We start from the raw sequence: 24,909 nt of genomic DNA on the forward strand, positions 1-24,909 counted from the left end.
CTGTTAGACTGTGTTTCCAATATCTTAATCCGTTTCAGCAAAGATTCATTATAAACATGTGTGTGTGTGTATATATACACATATACATACAGTTCTCTGTGTGTAGTGCGTGTGTATGTGTGTCCGCATATGTAAAATGTCCTAAATTGAACGAAGTTCTAAAACTCAATAAATATTTGCTCCTTGCTCTTAAAACCAGTGGGGGAGGAGTGAGAGTGGAGGAAGGTGAGATTTCTTTCTTGAACCATGTGCAAGAATAAAGTGGAAAGCTCGCCCGTGCTTCTCTATTTTCTTATGTCGCTTTCTGCCAACTAATTGGGGCCTAAGCTCTCTGCAGGTAGTGTCCCTCTCCTGTTATATCTCCATTAATTCAGGTCATTATCATTTCCCACTGGATTCACTGCAGAGGGTTTAACATGCCTCTTTGTCTCGCCTTCCCCCTCTTCCAATCGATCTCTCTAGCCACAAAATTGATCTATCTGGAAAGCAGATCAGGCCCGAGTCACACCCGGCTTAGCATCGGCCACTGACCCGCCATTGCCAGCAGAGCAAATGCAAGGCTCTTTGAGCACTGAGTTCCTCTTACTCACTGGGCCCCTCGCACACTGCTCCCTTTCTGCACCGACTACACTGAGAAGCATGTTCCTGTGTATTCGGGGACTGATGCAAGGTGGGCAAGATGTGTGAGCATCATGAATGGCAGGGGCTCACAAGCAGAAGGTGCTGCTTGTCCATTCTCCCAACAGCCTTTCAGATGGATCAAAGCAACAACTCCCTCCTCAGCCTCCCCTCTACAGTGCCCTCATGCACCTCCTTTAGTCTGAGGCTCCCCAACATCTGGAAACTAGAGAAGGAAGAGCTGAGTCTACTTACTGCCCATCTGAGAAGATGGTTAGTCTGCCTGAGGAAGTGATGGAGGCCTGTGCAGACTCTGGCAGATGGGGACATCAAAAGTGGCTGCTGGAAGGGCCCTGAAGTGTGATCTCTTAGTGAAAATAGCCATCGTCTGGGAACTCAGATCAGCAATCTTCATTTTGCTCTAGTCTAGGCCCAGGCTAAGTTCTTTCCTGGAAGTTTCTAGAATATCTTCAGTGCTCTTCTACATGCCCAGGAGCATCCTCAGATCAGTTTTGTGTGTTTGCACAATTGTCTGCTCATTAGATAACAACGCCACCAGGACAGGGACCTGTGTGTGTTTGGGGAGGAGGTGTATACATGCGTACCTGGGGGGATAGTTTCATATTTCCTGGCACCTAGAGAAAGAAATCTGGTGTTGTCAGGGAAGCCAAACAAAGACATACTAAGTACTAGAGGCTGCTGAGGTATGTACCACTGCATTGGAGGGAAGATAGAGGTTTCACCAGCCTCTGCGTTTGGCCAGCAGCTGCTTGACTGTGCTTGCTGGACCCTGGCAAAGGGCCACACCTACTTCTCAAACTCCTTAGCTAAATAACCCTGTTTTGAAAACTGATTCTCCTGTCTTTCATATATCGTAGCAACAGACCATAACACAGCTAGAGATGAGTGATATGTCAGTTTTCCTAGGTGACTCGGTCCTTCCAGCCTTCTGAAGGCCTTAGTGCCAGCCTCAGCGGTTTCATCCCCACATCCACTGCAAGCTCCGCTGTGTTTTGGAAGCACTGACTAACAGGTCCCGTAACAGCCACGTTAGTCTTTCTCTTTCTGCTTTTGACCCTTGTATGCCCAACAAGTTCTGACACAACCCCAGAAACACAGGTACATAAAACAAGTATACAAATCAAAGATTTACTGGCAAGAAACAACACCACATTTTCATTTTAAAGCAGTTCTCTGCTGCACATGTAATTTTACCACTTTATAAAATCCAAAGAAAACTTGTAGATTAATAATATATATGTGCATGTTAGGGGGTTTTTTGTTTGTTTTTTGGATTTTTTTTTTATGAGACAGGGTTTCTCTGTGTAGCCTTGGCTGTCCTGGGCTCGCTTTGTAGACCAGGCTGGCCTCGAACTCACAGCGATCCACCTGCCTCTGCCTCCCAAGTGCTGGGATTAAAGGCTTGTGCCACCACAGCCTGGCTGCATGTTAGTTTTTAAGGTTAAGCCTTGACTGAACATTTGATATTGCAGGGTGTAAGACCATCTTCAACATTTTCAGAGCTGATTGTTTGATTTCATAATCCTCATTGCTGACAGCACTGTTTTATGATAGTGCAGAATGGGAGAAGTATGCTTGCACCTGGGAAGACGGTTCAGCAGGTAAATGCATGCGCTCTCCTTACAGAGGACCTGGGTTCCGTTCCCAGCACTCACACCCAGTGCCTCACCACTCTTTGTAACTCCAACGCCCAGGGGCCTGCTTCACTCTCTGGCCTCTGTAGGCACATGCACATAGAAGGTGCACATAAACACACACAAATAAAATAAAATAGGAAATCCCATCCTGATACCAACTCCAAATTTTCTTAATGATTCTTTATAAAACTCAAGCCAGCAAATCAAAAGGCATTCTTTAAAAAAAAAAAAGAAAAGAATCTTCTATAAATTAATCTAAAAATACATTAACCTCATACATGCTGAGGAATGAGGGTAAGAAAATGCTAAAGATCTTTGTTTCCCTAAATTACACCAGTATTTTCCATAAGAGAAAATTTATGTATACATACAGCAAAAGTGTTGTGAAATCCATAACATGCAATAGTCTGGAGGCTGATTGGATGTGTTTCAGGCCGCTTGGTTGGTCATGGGTGGTGTGGCGGTGCTCACTGCAAGGCACACGTGCTGCGTAGTCAGACCGAGGCTACCGTGAGCCACACGCCTGTCACATGGCACTGCATAAGCCAGGACCCGTTACGCACTCGATGATGCTGATGTAGTGCTGCTCCTGCCTATCTTTTCACAGCCCCCACAGTCAGCCCCCTGCCTCCGTGCAGAGCTGGGACCCCCAGTTGAAGAAGCAAGGCCTTGGTGCATTTTTCAACCTCATAAAAAATTTTTATTTTGAACTAGAATTTTCCAGGCTTGGACTTCAAGTAAGAAAATTAATTTTGGAAAGGTTGAGGGAAAAACTGTTCAAATGGTGAAAAACTGAGAAAGGAATAAAAGAAATTGCTCTTAAGTAGTTGAAGTCAATTTGAGTAAGACTCACGGCTGGACTGTAAAAGTCAGAATTTCCCATTATCTGCTGTTCACGAAGTTCCTCATGGGGCACGGAAAAAAGAAGCCTGGTGTGCTGTTTTCTTGGACCAGTTAGCTGAGGGATGGCATGAATGAGTGACAGTATTTATTTCTACAAAATTATTCTTCTCAGCTAGCTTCTGATTTTTGATTTGCCGTTTACAAATTCTCACAGAGTCCACGTCTACTTCAGAGCATGGCATATTTGTAAAAATATATTTTAAGTTTCCTTAATTAAGAATTAAAATGCTGTATTAGAAAATTTCTCAGTGAGTCTATTTCTACGTTATTTCAGAACTGGGGACAGATTTCAACAGACCTAGCTCTGAATATTTTGGGCTTGGAAAAAAAGTTAATATTAATGTAGATAGACATGGTGCAATGTAAGTGAATTTCACGTTGGGTAGAGAAAACTGCTACGGTGTGGCTCCGTGGGCAGAATGCTTCTGACACGTGCTGAAGTCCTGCTTACAATCATATGTTTCTATTTCAGAAGCTGTATGTGACTGACAATACACAGTAGTTGTTAATACTTCACTCATTTCTGCCGCTAAAATGTGCTGTCCTCTGTTCCCTTATATATACCAAACGCATTACCAAATAGCAGCCTCAGACCATTATGTTCTAGAGTGAAATGTCACAGACGAGGTGGCTTAGTCAGCAGGTACATTTCTCACAGCTGTGCAACTTGGGAGCTCTTTAAAGATGAATTCTTTCTTACGGGGCCTCTTTCTGCAGCCTGCATGAGACCTGCTGCATCCTCCCTCGCTCTTCTCAGGCACATGTTTCTGTCCTAAAATCTCCTTCCCATGAGGACTCCTGTCAGGGGCCGGGAGATGGCCAAGAGTGCAAAAATGATTGCTGCAGGAACCTAATGGCTCGAGCCCAGTCCTGGACCCAGCTGGGTGGGGGCACTGGTTCTCATCTGTAACCATGGCGCCCTGATGGTGAGATGCAAGGCGGAGACAGGACAGTCGGCCAGAAGCTCACTGGCCAGTTAGCCTGGAGTGCACAGCACAGGGGCAACACACAGCAGGACGCAGCCTTCCTTCCCAGGGTGGGAGGCAAGAACTGACTCACAAACATTGTCCACTGAGGGCAACCTGTATAATACGATATGCACATGTACATAAACGCATCTATTGGTTAACTTTAAATAATGGACTCCTCTTATATTAGAGTAAAGTCTATCTATGAATTAATTTTACTCATTTATCTCTTTCGGTCCAGCTGTACTGCAGTACAATGCAATGGGGCTTCGCTACGTCATCAGGGGCTCCACGATTAATCTAACCCTCAGCGCACGTATACAGTGACTTACTGCTTATGACTGTTTCATATATATCCATACATTTATATATGTACCATACGATAAGAGCACATTTATTTATATGCAAACACAAAGAAAGGAGGAACGTGAATGTTGTCATGAATATAAGGAACAAAAAGGATAATATTCTGATATGTACATGGTAAAAAAAAATGTGCATCTAGAACAGTCTAGATTTTAACACGTGAACTTTACACATACACATGACTTATTACTGTTTACATGTTAGGGACATGAAGGCCCGAACCGCCTTTGGAAGTGGGCACTGCCGTCCACGTGTGCTGGTGAGCTTGGGTTTCTGAAATGCACAGCTAAGTCATCAAGCCCTCTCGCTACTTAACCTCTTTAGTGACACTGCTAAAACTGCATTTCTATGTTCTTTTTCTCTGTGTGAGTGAGAGACAGAGTCTTTCTATGTAGCTCAGGCTGGACTAAAATTCACTAGATAGCCCAGGCTGGCCCAGAACTAACAGTGTTTCTGCCCATTCTCCCAGCTGCTGGGATTACAGGCCGGAACCACCCACCACCCTGACCAGACACTCATTTCTCATATCCATTTTGTCGCCGTGTCTGAGTGTCCGTGTATCCTTGATAATGGAGTATGAACAATGTTCCCCCTCTCTGCTTCCCTCCAAGGACCATCACTTGGAGAGCAGGAAAGTCTTCCCCTGACTGAGTGTTCTGATACAGGGGACAAGGCCTGCTCAGTCTGTCCTCCCCACCACCTGGCAGCCCTGTAGCCATGCTGGTTCCGGTCTTTCCCTTTAACTACTCTTTAAAGCCAAAAGCCTAGAAGCTCCCAGCCTTTAACTCCTGCATCCCTCAGCAGTGGCTGTGCGATTTAAATGTCCCGGGATACGAAAGATGAATGTACAATGACTAGGGACCCAGATTTGTTTAATTTTATTGTGTATGTCTCCCAAAGCACCCGACAGATTCCTAATCATATGGTGGATGTTGCAAGTGCTTATTAATTGATTAATTTACAACAGGGGAAGTAAATTATATAAATGAATTATCACTGTGAAGAGCAGCAGAGCCTGTACACGAGCGCTTTAGTTAATTTTAAGATTGTGCTCATTAAATGAGGAATACAAATGAATTACAATGTTGGGAGCATTTACATGATCGATTGTAATAACCATACAATTATAATATTTACCGTATTTACTAGCATTTAGCTAGTTTGCACAATTGTAATTTCAACTTTAAACATTCCACCTTTCTTCCATTGCAGCAGTGTCATATGGCTTAAAGAATTCATAATGCCAGTGGCAATAAGGCATATGACGTCATCTGCCCCTCCCCCTGTCACAGGATTGTCTATCTTTACAGCATGTTGCTCATTAGCAGACCAGCCTGCTATAATGTTTGCACGTACTTGTACTTGTCTCTTTAAAAAAAAATAAAGCTCTCCTGGTTACGCTATTTCTGCCTGCAGCAACTCCCAGGCTGTCTCTTCCAGCAGCTCTCAAAGCCAAAGATGCTTGCAGGTCGGCTGAAAATCCCATTCAAAGTTAAATTCTGATTCAGGAGTTGAACTCACCCCGATTTAACAAATTTTCCCTTGTTGAGTCTTTGTTAGGTTTAGGTATCAATGAGACTATGGCCTCATAGAATGAATTTGGTAATGTTCCATCCCTTTCTATCTTTTGGAGTAGCTTGAAGAGTATCGGTATTAGCTCGCCCTTGAAGGTCTGGTAGAATTCTGCACTGAAACCATCTGGCCCTGGGCTTTTTTTGGTTGGGAGACTATCAATGATTACTTCAATTTCTGTAGGGGAAATGGGACTATTTAGCTTGTTTATCTGGTGCCTCACCTTTGACCATGTCCCCTGGAGGGGGAGGCCTGGTGGCACTCAGAGGAAGGACAGCAGGTTACCAAGAAGAGACTTGATACCCTATGAACATATACAGGGGGAGGTAATCCCTCTCAGTCACAGTCATAGGGGAGGGGAATAAGGGGAAAATGGGAGGGAGGGAAGAATGGGAAGATACAAGGGATGGAATAACCATTGAGATGTAACAAGAATAAATTAATAAAGGAGAAAAAAATAAAAACAAAAAAACAAATTTTCCCGAAGCTAGGTGCCATAGACACCCAACCTTCATTCTTCTCAGGCCGTGGTGGGGCCTGAAGCTCAGGATCTTTGACATGGATTTGTCCTATGGTAGGAGCAGGTCTTACACATCCAGCATCCTGCTGGGTGGACAGTGCTTGAGGACAGTTAGCGCCTGCGCACTGGCTGGCCAGGGGAGAGTATGGTCTCTGGGGAGTACAGACTTCATGTGACAAGTGAACTTTTGCCAAGATTGTCCTATTCTGTGCATTTGAGAATAATCCCGCACCTGGGGTGAGCGGGGTCACGTGGGCCAGAAAAACCAGGAAGGATTTAAGAGTCATGGCGATTCTCCAAGCAGAGCCAATGCACTGGGGGTGGACTCTGCAACTGCGCCATTTCTTAGGTTATGTGGCCTCCACTCAAGGAAAGTCACATTTTAAGAAGCCCCCCACACAGCCACCTGCACCACCCTTTGCCCTCATCAGACCACACTGACTCTAAGTCAGTTTTCTCCAGCTTCTCTTCAGCGAGACCCCATCTTCTTTGCCTGAATACTCCTTCACTGCCCGCTGAAAGTTCCAGAATGTCTTACTGTCCTTCACTATTGCTGTGATGCAATCACCTGACAAAAACCACTGGGTAGGAGTTTACAGTAGCTCATAGTTAACAAGGTCTAAGTCACAGAGCAGTCAAGGTGGTTGGCTTGATGCAGTCAGTACAGGCAAAGAGCACATGAATGCCTGCTTCCTCCCAGCTCAACTTTCCACTGATAATCTAGGATCCGAACCCAGGGAATCTTACTATTTGCTTTTCTTCCCTTCCTTCCTTCCTTCCTTCCTTCCTTCCTTCCTTCCTTCCTTCCTTCCTTCCTAGATTTATTTATTATTATGTATATAGTGTTCTGACTGGATGTACACCTGCAGGCCAGAAGAGGGCATCAGATCACATTATAGACGGTTGTGAGCCACCACCACGTAGTTTCTGAGAACTGAACTCATGACCTCTGGAAGAACAGTCAGTGCTCTTACCACTGAGCCATCTCTCCAGCCCTAGTATTATTCATTTGTTAAACTGGCTCTTCCAACATCAGTTAATGTTGTCAAGATAGCCACACCCATCTCCACAAGCCAGCTTTTCTTGTCTCTCACTGAGACTTTCTTCCCGGGTCACATAACAATGAAAATCAAGAGTCACATGTTTACTTTTAGTTACCAGTGGCCTCAATGTTCTCTCAAGACTGTAAGTGTTAATCTATTCTCCAGACCTAGTCCCTGCTTATTTTGAGATTTGTTTTACTGTGTTTACTCCTAACTGATGTCACCAAGGCTTATGGCCTCATTAAGATGCATGCTTACCTCTCTCAAAGCTTGGAACACAAATATCCAACACAGATTTTCTCGTTCCTTCATGTAATTCCCTCAGCCTCCTACCTTAGTGTAGCAATTCTCACCCTGTTATGAGCTCAATAAACAGACCCTCTCTTCTCTCAGCCTTGAGAGGAACCCTTTGAATGAGTTCCTGCCTTGTCATGAACAGCTAACCTCCTTGTGGGTTTCCTCTGAGCCATCTTAAAGTTCCTACCCAGCCCAGCCCTTGTCACTTGCTACACAGAAGTCTGCTTCTGTGACTTCCACTAGTAAGTCACATTTCTTCACATTTAGGGTTGTCTTTCTTCTATGGGATAAACTTAGAAGCTTTAATATTTGTTGTTGAACCCTGAATAATATGTTTACTCCCCAACACCACCCACAATCCCATTCATCTCTGTTTCAACACCTGCTCTGTACTGCAGCCACCTTGGGCTGTTAGTGTTGACTGCCAGTTTGTTACAGCATATTACATGGGGCAAGTGTCTCAGTTGAGGAAGTATTCAGATACGATTCGGGCCCATTGTGGGCAGCTTTATTCCCTAGGCAAGGCCCTGAACTGTAAAGGACACCCAGCTGAACAAACAGGCAGACGGCATGGGTGCATGCGTTCAGTGCTCCCTGATCTTGTCTGTGTGACTAACCTTCTTGAGTTCCTCTCTTGATTCCCCCTCAGTGAGAGAAGGTAACCTGGAACTGAAGTCTAAATAAGTCCTTTATCTCCTAGTTGATTTTTCTTAGGTCATTCGTCATAGTAACAGAAACAAAGCTGGGGCATTCTCTTTAGAATAAAAGCATTAAACATTACATAAAATCTCCACCGCCAGTACAAAATTTGTATTATAACACAAAATCAGAACTAGCTATAAAATTAAGAAACTTGGTGAAACAAAGATGGGAACATGCAATTTGAACTTCACTGCATTCCTAATATACATTTAACATTCACCTTCCAGTGCCAAGCAAGAGCAGTGTTTGCCATTTACCACAGGTACTCAGTGTTTTAAACTGAATTATCTTAATATTGTTGATGCAGGAACACATCAACAGTTTCTTTCATGAATTGAGATTTGCTTGGTTTTTTGTTTTGTTTTGTTTTCTTTTCTTTGAGACCGGGTCTCACTGTGTAGTCCGCACAAGCCATGCGTTTCAGACCATTCTGCCTCAGTTCCTTGAGCGGTGGATTTATGGACACCTGCCCTCAATGTGTTCAATTTCCAAAGCCAGTTTAATATATTTGAAAAAATGTTCCTATAGTCATTACTTTCAATTTCTTGCTCTATCATATTTCCAGTGGTCAACTAGTGTGCGTTATTGATTACAGTACCAACACACAGGTGCTCTCTGTGCCAAGTTTCTGCCTTACCTCTTCTTATTACTTGCGAATAAATATTTCTTGATCTGCATCAAGAATACACCAGATAGTCCATGTAAATCCTGGTGTTTACATTTTTCTAGATAAGATAAGAAAAACAATATGAATTTGGGGCTTTCTTTTATAAGTACAATTTGAAAGCTCTATTTGTCTCTTTGTTGCCTTCAAAATATACTTTTGTCAAGGCTTATCTCCAGAAAATTAAAATGTCAATATTTTCTATAATGTCAAAAAGAAAAGAAAGAAAGAGCAAACATGAAATGTTTTCTTTACTCTGAATTTGCCCATGAGCTATTAAGGAGGTTATTTGCATCCATGCCATAGCACAGCACTCAAAAGACTAGCTAATGGCTGAGATCTTCGGTGTTTAGCTCGTTAAAATGAAAGTGAGTTTAGTTAAATTCTGTCTGCGATAAGCCTGGAAAGTTGGCAAGGACTTGCTATGCTCCAATCAAGTCTGCAGTGGTGTGTGTGTGTGTGTGTGTGTGTGTGTGTGTGTGTGTGTGTGTGTCCAAGTACAGCCCTCTGAACCATGCTCCCCCAACCCCCATTTTCCTAAATACATCATGAAAAAAGGATGAGGTTTCAGCCTTAATTGCTTGCTCCTTTTATTCGCATTCCTCTCTCAGCCAGGGTTGTGAAGAGTGTTGGTAAAAGGCTACACAATAGAGCTTTTCATTAGGCCCCAGCCAGGCACACAAAGGCAGGCTTTTGGAAAGAGTGAATGCCGGAGTTTAATTTGCAGGTGGAGAAGAGATAAAAGGTGCTGACGCCTCTATTATTCTCTTACTTAGGTGACCCTTACCCTGTTCAGCTGATCCCAACCACCATGGCAGCTGCTGCTGCAGCGACACCAGGCTTAGGCCCACTCCAGCTGCAGGTAAGTCGGGAGACAATGCAGGGGGAGGTAGGGGTTAAGTAAACGCAGAAGGCAGCCATTAAACTGTTAGCGCAAACTACAACTGAGGGGGGACTGAGATTTTTGGTCTCAGAGGTTTGTTTTGTTTTTACCTTTATTCCTTCTGGCCCTTGACCCAAAGATTACTTTCAATTTTGGTTGTGGGCTCTGAACTAAATATCACTTATATTTTCTCATGGCCTGGTAAGGTTTAACAAAGTGAGTTTCAGTTTTCCTCGTGTTGGCAGGCATCATGATATTTGCCTTTGAATGATTCCCCCAAACAACAAACAAACAGCCTGTCAAAGATATCTAACCTTACCTATGATTTAGGGAAGCAGAAATGGAATTTTATGTAAGACCATTGAAGATGCCTGGTGTTGTTACAGCAGTCACAAAAACACTTGCTTGGTCTCTTCGCTTAGTGGCAGATCATTTAAGCAAGCAAGGAAGAGTAGATCAAAGCCAGTGGGTGTCCATCTGAGCTCGAGTTTATCCCGACGTCCAGTGGGAGACCCTTTTGCCCTTTGGATTGTATGTTTCCAGCACACTCTGGAAAATCACCAGCCTTACCAGATGTCTGAGTGATCTTAGAAGCTGTGTCTCTGGGGTTGGAAAGAGAATCAATAGGAGTTTAGTAGAGAGAATTTCCCTTCTCTCTGTCTCTGAGTTGGTACCCCATAAAATATCTCATAGGCCCCATCACTGTGAGCCTCTGAATTATGTAGCTAACGAGAACAGATGATAAGCTAATACCCGGTCCCATCTCTTCCTGGAGAACTGTTTTATAAGCATGGAAAATGCACTGTGGGAAGCCAGATGTGCTGCAGCATAGTTCATACAGTTTGCATTGTATCCATGAGTGTCACTTGACATACTTGGTATTAGTCTAGATAGTTTATGGTCAGAGCGCCGAGAGCTGGGTACGACTGGTGAATGTGTAGCTGTGTCAAGCCCTGGATTCCTGCAGGAGGAGCAGCAATGGGACAGCTGAGAGAGTTGAGAGTGTTCTGGAGGCCATCACATTTGTTCATAGTTTATCTTTTCCATGAGAAACTACACCATGTCTGTTTCTTTGAGCTGGAAATACACTGCGAAGTATTAAGACCAACGACGGTAAAATTACTCTAACATTTGTTATCTTTTGCAAGGGTATCTGGGAATAGCAAAAATTACGGGAAAGGGACTGTAACAGATAAGACTCCAGACATGTAAACACGTACTCACTGTCTATATTTGTTATGGGTAAATTATTTTTTCTAACTTTTTTCAAATAATTCCTTACATTACCTGATATTAAAAACATGTATGCTTGTAGGTAATAGAAAGTGGTCTTGTATAATAAAGCTAGAAGAGAAGATAAAAACAAACAAGAGAGTGAAAGGAACCGTGGACCTAAAAGAAAGAGGAAGAGCAGCCTCCAGCAGCAGATTGGGATGTGTGAACCTAAGTTGAGGCTTAGGAGAGAGGTTAAGAGTTTCTGTTTTCCAGGAATCCCTGGAGAGGGGGCAGGACAAGGTGAGGGTACCCACGGAATCCCACTGCTGGTCTCCACTACAGAGCAGCATGGCCCAGCATCTCAGCTGCTTGTCCGGTGGAGACATAGGAGACTATTTGGCATAAATTACGTTTAATTTTCATTCCGATGGGTTTTCAGCTTTTCTCAAGATCTAAAGTATGGGTTTCTTCACTGGGAAACCAGGGAAGCCTTTGATCTCAAATAGGTTTGCTCTTTCTGTAAACAATGTAATCTTTAGCACGACAAAGTTCTTTCGTTTCTTTTCCCTTGATAATGGATGGTCTTGCTAAGTTGCCCTCCTACTCTTGAGCATGTAACCCTCTTGCCTCGGTTGCTCTGTCTGCTATTGAATGTGCCATCCTCATACCTGTTGCAGGTGTGTGCATCTTCACATCACCTTTGAAAGGTTTCCATGTAAGTGGTTTTGTATCATTAAAGCTTATAATTGTGGTTAGTATATATTAAAAAAAACCTTTACTGTAATATTATAAGAAAATTGGCCATTAAAACATCTTCATGGAAACCTATGGATTCTCATAAAATACAGTTACAAAAACACGGTCACATAATTTTGCAATTATGGGAACTGGGGGTAGGGTGGTCTTCATGGCAAACAAGCCCCACAGCTTGTGGTATGAGAGCCTCTAGGTCTTTGCTCAGTGGCTTCTGCTCAGTTACTGCAGAGCTTGTGAATCCCTCCCCATAACTTCAGCTGCTCCTCCTATTGCCGCCTCCTCACCTCCATGGGAGACCTACCCAGACGGCTTTGAGAAGACCATCCATGATGGTCTTGACGCTTACAGCACATCCACGTCCATTGGGAAGTCTGTTTCTGAAATGGTCTGCCTTAGCTGAATGTAAGATTTGAGAAAGTCTGAATGCTTTCCAAACTCTGCTTTTAAATATGTTAGACTCCACTGTCCTTCTCTTATGGTGGCCTACATAGACCCCCCTGTCCCCTCCCAGGGATTAGAATTCATCCTGCTAGAAATTCACTCAAGTGCCTAGCTCACATCTCACCATCTGCCTGACTGCTCTTAGGTCAGAAACCCAGTTCTAGACACCAGAGATGAAGAAAGAGGCCATTTACACTTTTCCTTCTTAACCACACATGTCCGCTGTGGAGCTAGCTGTAGGGTGGCACACTGGAGAAGCCACTTTCTTGGGCACTGATCAGAGTTTCCCAGAAAGCTGGGGCTGACTGGTCATATCAGTAAATGTGTCTGACCTTTGTGGTGGAGACACACACCTATTGATAGCAGCCACTCCAGGAACAGAGCCACTCAGACAACAAGAGTCCCACTCCTCGCTTTCTGCCCCACACTTCCTGCCCTTTGCCTCCCAACCTGAATTCCTCCACAGACAGCTTGACATGCTTGGCTGACATCCTCCTCTGTGTTCTCAATGAGCTGTGATGGTACCATATCCTGCAGCAAGCATCCTGCCCTTCTCCATCTCTTCTGTGTTCTCAATGAGCCGTGATGGTACCATATCCTGCAGCAAGCATCCGTGATGGTACCATATCCTGCAGCAAGCATCCTGCCCTTCTCCATCAAACCATTCCAACTCAAGCGAACTCCTTAGTCAAGCCAGGTATGCTGGAGCACACCTGCAATGCCAGCACTAGGGGAGGCAGAGGCAGGCGGAGTTCTGGTCTACAAACAAATACACGACAGCCAAGGCTACACAAAGAAACCCTGTCTCAAAAAAACAAAACCTCTCCTATAAAAGACCCCCCCCCAATCTGTCCTGCCATGTTTTCTTTGGAACTGTCTCATGTTCCTAGCGTGGAAGGTCTTAGGTTTTGTAGCTCATCCACCAACGAGTTGAGAAGAGGCATTTGAGTTTTTCTTTTCTTCTGACTTATCCAACTCTCGAGAATTCTGCCTTCTCACTTGGGGAAGGAGAACAGAGTGCTTTCTTTATAACCCAGGGCCATAACTCTTACAGCCATAGGCCCAACTTTGCCCCTATCCGTCCTGCCCACCGGACACCAGCTCACACGGACTATGCTCTGGGAAGATGGGACACAGAAACAGTCAGGGGCGGGAGGCTCATGATTAATGCTTGGAGAACCAATAGAGCCAGAGTTTAGGGAAGGGATCTGGTGAGCACAACGCTACATGTGCCAATTGCTGGTTTCTTTTTCTTTCTTTCTTTCTTTCTCTCTCTCTCTCTTTCTTTCTTTCTTTCTTTAAACCATTTCTTCTTTTTTATTTAATAGGATCGTTTACTTACTTTGTTTCTGATACTGTTTCATCTGTTTGTCCTGGGTGAAGAGTGGTAAGCCTGGGGGCGGGGTCTCTTGCCCCAGACAGCAGCAGCAGAGATCCTACGCTGAGGGGTGAGCAGGCAGGACAACTGGGGAGTAACTTATGTAACCCTGGTAGCCGTGCACCAATCTGAGACTGTGCTTGTTCCTTACTAGAAGAGGAGTGAACTCTTAAAAAAAAACCTACCCCCCTCGGGCTCAAATACAATGGCTTGGATTTAAATAAAAGGCCATAGCAACTAATGTTGCTAGCTGCTCGTGAGACCTTGCACACCATCATATGTAAGAATTTCCTTGGACTATCTCATTTAATTATTGTTGCAGCCCTTGGAGTTAGATATTAATAGCTCCCCTGGACAAGGGAGGAAGTTTGAGCATAGAGGCCAAACTCCACAGCTTTTAATGATTACAATTGGCTCACTGTGCCCAGGAGATTTTATTTGCAACTCTGGTGTAGGAGACTTCAGCAACTTTGTGAGTTCTTCTTTCTTCTGCCGTTTCTTCCATCCTTTCAACCCCCTAAAACTAGATAAGAGAGGAAAAAGGATGGAGAGGAAAGGAAACAGATCCCTGAGTAAAATCATGGGTCAAAAAGAGGGTGACGTTATCCTAAGATCCTTCCTGCCGATTGGGCATCAAGTTCCTTAAGGGGAAGTTTGATCTTTTCCACAAGAATAGCTCATTTCTTCTTGTTGTTGTTTCTTCTTCGCTCATGACTGCTTAGCAAACCATGATCAACAACCAACCAACAACCCAGCCTGAGTGACCAGTAACCACCGACCCCACCTAGCAAGGCTCTAGCATTTGTATAACCTCTGAAAATTTCCCAGAATCCCAAACATCACACAGTTGCAGAAACGGTGTGCAGCCAGCAAAATCACCACACCTCTACTAGAGCACGAGGCAAATCATAGTCAGCCGCAAAGCAAAGCAGCCCCCATCGCCACACCTGGGATCAGAGTGGATGCGCATCCTTACAATATTTCTATGATGTTTTTAAAGAAACGAAAGTTCCGAAGTTGTCACTGCACTCTGGAGTCCTTCTCCCTCAACAGGTTCTCCGGCTCAGAAAGTGAAAATCAAACTGTAGCTGTAGTTCTGGTTGGTTCGCACTTATTCAAATCCTCTGTGCTTTCTAGAGGCAAAGTGATCAGTGGGAATGACAGCGGGGAGATGTTTGCGTCATACTCTGAGCTTCCAGGTTCACACCCCTTTGAACAGATTCAAGCTCAAATACTTTCAGGACTGAGAAAGAATGAGAATTAATATGAAGATGTCTTTCTACTTCTGGTTGACTTGATTAACTCATCCTGTTTTCTTTTGAAGTAACCTTGTGTGTGGATATGATTCTTCCCACTTGTATAATACTATTTTAAAAAAGAACAGAACCTTTATTAAAGTAAAAACAGAGATGAGCATAATGACTTTAAAAGACTAATAGAATGGCACGGCTTTAAATGAAACTGCATTTTTTTTTACAACTTAACTATTATTTTGTGGTCCTGGAAATCACTACCATGTGTAATGAAAAGTATTTTATATGAAAACAGAAGTAATTGTATATTTTAGAATTAGTTAAAGAATTTCAGATATCAGCATATATTGTTTTTATTTTTTGAAAGGATTTAATCTCGATTATGAATATAATAAAATAAGCATGTTATACCAATTGCTTTTTTAAAAATTCTTTTTCTTAGAGAAAAATCTCTCTTCGTATCTGATGCCTCCTCCCACATCTTTTCTAAGGCTCTAAGCCTCATAACCCCGCATGCTGGCCATGGAGAGGGAAGATGATGTGGATGTTTACATAGACTATGGACGCATGCCCAAATGGGCTTCCCCGAGGATTGTATTCCTCCATGTCGAGGCTGCTTACTCTGTTTATGGTCTTGATGAGTGCCCTCATCCCGTCTCCTCCACTTAGAAGCAAACGTGCTCTCCTGAGCTATGTGACCTCTGCCCATTCATCTGTGTCTTTCAGTGTCTGTTCCTCTCTTCTCGCAAACACATGAAGAGTCCACACATTTCTTCCCATCGTAACTGACCGTGTTAAGTCAGCTCGTCATTCATTCCTACAGTAGTCACTCAGGCTTCATCTTGCCAGCTCAGTGCATTTTTTAATTGATTTTTTTTTTTTACTTAAAAAAGTCTCATGTCTTATTCCTGCTTAAGACCTCTGATTATTTCACTTTTCTTTCCACACTCATGAGTGCTATTGCTAAGTGTATTTATTATTCTCCTCATTGTCGTGACCAAGTAACCTACAAGGTGCAACTGAAGGGAGAGGATTTTTTTGGCTCTCTATTGAGGGGATGCAGTCCCTCATGATGGGAAAACTTGGAGGTAGAGCTTGTGCCTGTCATAGCAGGAGCAAAAGGCTGCTTTCTTATAGCTCTGCAGGCCACAAGGTGACAATGCTTATGCCTATCTCGCTTTCTCACTTTTCCTCTTTTAGTTAGTCACAGAATTTTTGTCACCTGTGTCATGGTGGGCAATCTCCTTATTTTTAATCTTCTCTTCGCACATCCTCAGAGACATATCCAAACGTACCTTCTAGTTGAACTAAATCCTATCAAACTCTCAGTGTAGAGTAAGCATCTCATTCCCCCAGCCAACGAGGATGTAACTTTCAGTTGTCATGTGAAAATGTTCCTGTTTTTTAGGAAAGACTTGATCCCGACTCTGGATCAAGGCACCTGTGGGCTATGTTCAAAATTATGCTCCCTGGTTGTTCTAGTCAGGGTTACTATTGCTGTGATGAAATAGCATGACCGAAGCAAGCTGGGGAGGAAAGGGTATGTTTAGGTTACACTTCCACAGCACTGTTCATCACTGAAGGAAGTCAGAACAGAAATCTAAACTGAGCAGAAACCTGGAGGCAGGAGCTGATGCAGAGGCCATGGAGGGGTGCTGCTTGCTGGCTTGCTCCTCATGGCTTGCTCAGCCTGCCTCCTTATAGCACCTAGAACCACCAGTTTAGGGATGCAGCACCTACAATGGGATGGATCCTCCCTTATCAATCACAATTAATAAAAGGCCCTATGGGCTTGCCTATAGCCTGATCAAATGGAGGCCCTTTCCCAATTGAGGCTCCTTCCTCTTCAGCGACTCTAGCTTGTGTCTGGTTGACATAAACTAGCCAGCACACTGGTTTCTGCCAATCAAAATCCAGATATCAGTGGCTTGCCATTATCTGAGCTTCACCAAGTGCTTCTGTGTATTATGGACTTAATAAATATTTAAATAGAAGGGAGAAGAATGAAAATTAGCATGACACGCTCAATAAAATATCTGATTTTCTTATATTACTGTCCCATGATACAATAAAATTAAGCTCAATGTTCATAAGCAGCTTCCTATACAAATCTCCATATTTAAAAAATTATCAATAACAAGAAATGTAAAATAATCAAACAATTTTGACTTGTGTAAGAATAGAAAATAGTTTTGATTTGATTCTATAATATCACATTAACATTTTATTAAAAAATATTTTTAGTAAAATGGTTGAAAAGCACTGTGTGTGACGGGCACCATGCTTGGCACTATGATATTTGCAAAAATTACTTTGTAACCTTTCCTTAACCGGGCTCAATCTGTTCTATCTGTACTGTCTCTCTGCTGGCCCTTGCCTTGCTAAGGCAGGCACTTAGCCTCGGGGTTTCCAGGCAATCCTTCCTTCTACCTGAAGGCTCTCTCTCACCTTCTTTTAATGCATGCTGTGCTTCCCTGTTCTGAGACCTACAGAGCTACACTGTTTAAGCCTTAATCCAACATTCCCACACACCCCCGACTTTAGGCCCCTCTTTCCGTTCATCTCCTTGCAGCTGCCTTCAAACATGTTCTTTTTTTTCTCCTTTATTAATTTATTCTTGTTACATCTCAATGGTTATCCCATCCCTTGTATCCTCCCATTCTTCCCTCCCTCCCATTTTCCCCTTATTCCCCTCCCCTATGACTGTTCCTGAGGGGGATTACCTCCCCCTGTATATGTTCATAGGGTATCAAGTCTCTTCTTGGTAACCTGCTGTCCTTCCTCTGAGTGCCACCAGGTCTCCCCGTCCAGGGGACGTGGTCAAAGGTGAGGCACCAGAGTATTCTTTATCCAATGCCTGCACCCCACCAGGACAGGATCTTCTCCTTTCTGCTTTAAACCTCAAGGAACCCTAGCAACTTCCAAGTACTCAGCACTTTTCGCGTGCTGAGGGCAACAATAGTTTTCAATAAAATAATGCAACATATGATTAATTTATGAAGCAAATTGTATTTAAGCACCAGGGGACTTTATAGTTATTTTCATCTCTATATGAAGACACTTAGGGTGTAAGAACACTCTAGCCAGCTCTGCCTTGCCTGATTGTGCCTCCATTTACCTTGGCATAACCATGGGTTTCTGCATAAACACTGCTTATATGAGGGGCAATTGTCTAATTCTTTTGAAGTCATTATAATTTACCAATGAGAGATGACACATGGCAACATTGAATCACCCCTATATTACATGCTAACATGTGCGCAGACACATAAGAATATGCATGCTGGAGGTGCTTTTATGTGACCCAGTATGGTTCATCTTGCCAAGGCAACACTGACGTAAACTGTGTCTACATAATAGGTGGATGTATTTATCCAAACAGTAACTAGCCAATTAGCACTCTCATATACTGACTTGACCTATTTTCTCTTTCTCTCCTTTGATTTTTTTTTAAATCCCTCTTTCTAAATATTTTTCCATGTGCAATTGTACAAGTTGGACATTTTTCTCCCAGATGTCAGTCCTTTTTAAAAAAGGTGTGTTTTGTTTATATAAAAAATGAACCCAGCTTTGTTTCTGTATTTAAAATGAAGTCTGAGTATTTACATAGAATAACGCTAACAGAGAATTTTTGGGCATTTGTGTCTTGATGAAATCAGCCATGAATTGTCTGTTCTTAATTAATAAAAACCAATGACTGCAACAGACTCCCAGCTAACATTTATTTTTTTCCCATTCATTCTCATTAATTTGCATTTTACTTAATGAGCATCTCAAATCTTTTAATAGTAGTTATACTGCACTGTCCTATTTCTATTTTTTAAAGCTAGGCTTCTAATATTTGAAGTTAGAAGGAAATATTTATCCAGTTTCTTCTCACTTTATAAATACTGTATCTGTCTTGGCCAAAAGATGGTTACCACCTGTTCTACCTATAGGAAGCCAAAAGTACCGACTCCAACCAGTGATTAATAGTGATAAGCAGAAGGAAACAAAACTTGGAATTTTTGGACAGTCGTATTTTGCTCAAAATAAGCAAGTAGTCCTCAATCAAGAATTCTTATTGAATTAATTAAACTTTAAAAAATTTTACTACAACTATTTCAAAAATTCAGAAGAATACTTTTGGAATGTCAGGGCTCAGAATTCTAATTTGCCATAAGCGAAATATGGAGCTCCTGTAGTTGTCTTAACTGTGATGACCATGAACAGGTACAAGGTTCGTTAGATAGAGAATCCCATGTGACAGGTGCTAAAATTTCAGTAGCTGTCAAGGCTGAGGCAGCATCAGTATCTGCCTGACAGAGCTCCACCGAGTAGATAGGGATGAAACCCAAACCAAACCCTGAAGTTGGTCCTTTTACCGAAATCCTGCCAACCTTTCAACGAAGTCAATGATGGTGAAAAGACATCCTCGGGGCTGAGAGGGCCTGAGCATGCCTTGTGGTGTTCATCCAAGAAAGACTGATGCAGAAAGACCAGGAAACAGCCAAACGGAGAGATCTGGTGCAGTGTAGACCCTTGTGTCTGCTTGCGTGAATCTTTTCCTGGGTTAGAGGGCTGGATTCTTGTGCTTCCTCGGCCTTTGACCCTGAGCCTGCAGGGCAGACAGACAGAAGCACAGGCAGGGTTAAGCAGCACAGCTGCAAGATCATCTGAATACATATTAATAGAGGGGGAAAAACCCACAACAATTAAATTATATACAGAGACATCCTGCATACGAAAGACATAGGCGAGGGAAAGTGCAGCTAGCATTGGCTCTGGCTTTTCCAGACCCATATGGGATCCAGAGAGAGCCCGGCAATTTTGAAGCCTCCTTCAAGGACAAACCTGATAGGTTGTGCTTCCAGAGTTATAAACCACCCCCAGGGTTCCCAGGGGATGCTTGACATTTGAACAGTGAGAATAGCGATTTCTAAGTGTATGAGATGCTAACAAAAATATCAGGGCAAGCGCTTCCCCAGCACCTGTTTTTATTATGACCAAGCAAACATGTGGCAATTTCAGATTTATAGTTGGATCTCTACCGTGGCTGGTTACATGATAACAGGGCTGTTACTCAGGGCCAAGGTTCTGGTAACAACTTCATGCCGGCGTCTTGGCAATCAGTACATGCTAGGTGACTCTCCAATATTTCAGGGTTATTACCTACGAGGATTTCCTAGGCTTTAAGGCACAGCCATGCAGCCTACACATCCCAGGCATCTGCTTGTATGTAACTGTACTTACAATTCGTCATAGTCAACAGTTTTGCGATACAGACCAGAGCCACCTTCAGCTGTTGGTTTCAGGATTCTCTGTCCTCACTTAGCCTAGGATGAGAGCATCCTCCTCAAGTTCTAGCAATTAAGGCAGAGACATATGGCCCCTTTATAATGTACGTTAAGGGAAAGAAGCATGAAGCTTAGAATTGCTACTGGGCCACACGGAGGAGCCATCTTGAGATTCATATTTCAGGACCTACACAGTCCTTACTGTAACACATAGTGACTCTGTGTTACCTGCACATTTTTCTCTATGTCAAGGATGCTCATGGATGAAGCTCAGAATTGGGCAATCCATCAAAATGTTCTGCACTTCATTTTCCTTGTCAATAAGATGTGGATAGATAGCTTTTTTGGTGAGGGATAAATGAGATAATGTGTGTACAGTTCTCAGAGTGATAGAAACTGTCACTATCTTTTACTGTGTACCATGTTATAGGCAAGATCCAATGATGGGTGTTTTTAACTAATTAATAGAGTTTTATTAACTGTTATGCCACAATTTTCAATGTACAATTTAAGCAATAAACAACATTTTAATAAGGGATTTTCTTATATAAATATACATCAATAAAACTGAGACAACGCACCTCATATATGAGAGAATACTACATTCTCCTGTGTGCTATAATATAAAAGTACATTGATAGACTATAGGAGGACTAGGGAGATGCTCAGAAGGTAGGAACGCCTGCTAGTCTTGCAGAAGGCTGACGTTTGGTTTCCAGCACCCGTGTCTGGTGACTTACAAACACCTGTAATTCAGGCCTCAGGGAATCCAATGCCCTTTTCTGGCTTCTGTAGGCATCTTTACTCACATTCAGATACCCATGCAGATATACACACATACACATAAATAAATAAAAAATCTTAGAAGAATAAAAAGAGTTCCACAAGAGGCAATGCATTTACTTATATAAAATAGAAACATCTGGATAGCTACTTGGAGTGTACTTTTTGCATATTTTGTTATTGTGCACTTTTGTTTCATTATTCATATCTATGAGATGGTAATAAAGGCTGCAGGCATGGCCTGCATTTCCATGGGTATAATGAAAATGAATTGTTCTGTGCATCACCCCCCAACTCCTTTAAATAAATATCGTATAAAATCTAAAATAAATCATTGTTATACAGGGCCTTTTAATATGATATTTAAAATTTAAATAACATAAAAATGTTTTCTGGTATTACCATTTGATACTTATTCATATGTGCTGTGCACGTTAGTAGAATTACGGTCTTTATCACATACCCTACCTGGTACCTTCTTTCTATCTTGTCTGCAACCAAAGCCGTTTTTCAATCTCTATAAACTTTATTTTTTATTAGTTTCTTTGAGGCAACTATTTTATTTCACACTCTAATGCAAACACGAATTATGTTTATAGAACCACACATCCTAGAGATATTAGCTATTCGGAGCTGTGGGTTGTTTCTTAGTTGAGGGCCTCAGAGTCATGAGGAATCAGGCACAGATCCACGTGGGTCGTAGAGGGGCCTGAAGAGAAGGAAAGTGGAAGTGTAAGAGAAGAGCAGAGTGTGAAGAAGGCGGGGCCTCTGCTTCTGACCTAGGCAGAGCAGACAGACAGTAGACAGGCTTGGTTTGCCAGATGGATTGATAGATTGAACATAGATAGATGATTACAAGCATGGATAGATGATTAGCTAGATAGTGGATAGATGATTAGATGGATGGATGAATCAACGTATAGATGCATGGATGATGAAATTAATAGATGATTGGCTGATGGCTGGATGGATAGATGATTAGATGGATGGATGGATAGATGTCTGGATGATTTGAGGGAGTGAGGGCGGGAGGGAGGGAGAGATGGAGGAAAGGAGGGAGTCAAATAGATGATTAGCTATATGGATGCATAGATGGTTAAATAAATGGGTGAATTCATAGATCATTGGATGGATGGATGATTGGATGGATGGATAGATAGGTACATGATAGATAGATAGATAGATAGATAGATAGATAGATAGATAGATAGATAGATAATAGACAGATGAGAGATATATAGATGGATAGATGATAGATGGATAAGTAGATAGATGGTAGATAGACAGATAATAGCTTGTTAGATAGATTGACAGATAGATAATAGATAGATGTAGATAATGTATAGATGAGAGATAGCTAGATAGATAATATAGATGAGAGATAGATAATATAGATAGGTAGGTAGGTAGGTAGATAGATAGATAAACAGACAGACAGACAGATGGTTGTTAGATGATGGGTGAACATGGATGGGTAAGTAGAAATTCCTGATTGGTGGAGAACAATTGGTTCCCACTATGCACTACACCCCCCCCCACACACACAGCATCATCTGCTTCCTTGTCTTGTGTGTCAGTGTGTGTGGGGAAATAGCTTGAACTGGAGAGTCTGCTGCTCAGTAGACTTAAAGCCCCATCTATCCCAAGCCTCCAGTTTTATAGATGAGGCAATTAAATAGTGACTGACATTCTCCAAACTGAAATGTATGCCTAACTCTTTCAAAATTTGTTATGGTATCCTTAAAAATAAACGCATGTACGTGCGTGCATGCGTGTGTGCGTGCGTGTGTGCGTGTGTGTGTGTGTGTGTGTGTGTGTGTGTGTGTGTGTTATGTTTTAGTTGTTCTGTTTAAAGTGGGGAGAGAGAAATTGCTCTGTTAGCACTTGGAACACTCAATTAAAAAAGGCTGAGTTAGGCAGTGACCAGCCTCTGTCTGTCAGTTACAGTGGTGACCCATGGCATGGCATGGCTTCCCTTTCCCCAGTTTCTGTGAGCTCATTCTCCTGTGAGACCATCTAGGAAGATCAAGCGGTTTATAAAACCAAACAGCAAAGAAACATGCTGTCTCCTGTTGTTTGTACATAGAGGTTTCTAAGTGGGTTTGTTTACAGTGTGTGTCTTGTCAGTATTCTGTTTGTTTCTCAGAAGAGGGGGAGTGCTCAAAAATGATTACACGATCCTGCAGATAGGGCTTGCAGTTGTGAATGAGGCATAGGAACAGAAGGACCAAGAGAAACACCACAGGACAACGCTGAAGTGTATTTGTTTGGAAAGTGTCTCGACAAGACTTGGAAATAGAACTCTGTTGGATTCAGAAAAGTTAAGCCCAGAACATTTGTGTTTCTGGTGAGATTCTTAGTACCAGACAGAGCAAGGGTGTGGCCAGAAGCGGATGCGGTGTGATGGAGCCTAGTTGCTCGTTATTCTTACCTTTGACCTCTCTGTGAAGGTCACACTCTTTTTCCACTTAACTGAACTGTGCCCTGGATGAAGCAAGCAGGCAGGAGGAAACAGCACAGATTCAGTGTGTGCATGCAGTGACTTGTGAAAGTAAGCATATATGGTGCAGGCCGGGCATACATGGTGCAGGCCGGGCATACATGATGCGGGCCGGGCATACATGGTGCGGGCCGGGTGTACATGGTGCGGGCCGGGCGTACATGGTGTGGGCCGGGCGTACATGGTGCGGGCCAAGCGTACATGGTGCAGGCCAGATTAAGGCTCCAGAATGAAAATTTGAGCAATAATCCCTCTTGCTTTCTTTTTTATCAGAAGTTAATCAACAGTCAATTTTTAAAGTATAGCCTAGGATATTATAATTGCCTTCTTTAAGAAGAGAGAATTATAAACAACGTCCACTCCAAGTCTACACTAGTTGTTTAAGACAAGAGATGTTCCTTCAAGGAACAATGACAAGTAGAGTCCAGTGAGCTGGGGTGGCTGCGCGGATGGGGCTCTCCTTTTCTGAGGAATAGGGGAGGAGGGAAGAGGGAGGGATGGTGGAAGGGGGCTATGATTGGGATATAAAGTGAGTAAATTAATTAATTAATTAATTAAAAAAGAAACTGACAACTCTTTGTTATAATGTGGCTTATCTTCTGGTTCTGTCACTATAACAATTTACTCTTCACTTCAAAATGCAAAATTTTGGTGTCCTGTAGAATATTATGGACCAGAACGGTTTTGACTTTTAACTGTTTTAGAGGAACATTTGCTATTGGTAATGAGCTATTTGACGACAAGACAAACTCACATCCACACACACTTGCACATAGACACTCACACATAAACATACATACACATAAGTATGCACACAAACTCACACACTGACACATACATACACACACACTCACACACACACACACACACACACACAGTGGAAGGGAGGGAGAAATACTGTAAATGAAAACATTTGAATGAAATATAGAAGATAAACAACTACAGAAATCAAAGAACCTTTGTCTTAGTTACTTTCTGTTGCTCCTATAAAGCACCATGTTCAAGGCAGCTTAAAAAGTGTTTCATTTGGGCCTGTGGTTTCAGAGAGAGAGAGAGAGAGAGTGACTGGCCAAAGGCAAGATGGCAGAAACAGCTGGGAGCTCACGTCTGGGT

The 24,909-nt window shown here is 42.7% G+C and overlaps 1 protein-coding gene across 8 annotated transcripts in view; it reads left to right on the top strand.

Annotated features, from left to right (window-relative positions):
• Positions 1–24,909, top strand: part of SOX5 (SRY-box transcription factor 5) — a 942,792-nt gene that overhangs the window by 832,216 nt on the left and 85,667 nt on the right. For all 8 annotated transcript variants that reach the window (XM_084765306.1, XM_084765302.1, XM_084765304.1 and 5 more), the window contains one exon: positions 10,088–10,173. In XM_084765306.1, the coding sequence (XP_084621432.1) occupies positions 10,088–10,173 (86 nt within the window). The remainder of the gene's footprint in view (positions 1–10,087; positions 10,174–24,909) is intronic.

This window comes from Acomys minous, assembly GCF_964271855.1.
Source record: "Acomys minous genome assembly, chromosome: 17".
Taxonomy (NCBI): domain Eukaryota; kingdom Metazoa; phylum Chordata; class Mammalia; order Rodentia; family Muridae; genus Acomys; species Acomys minous.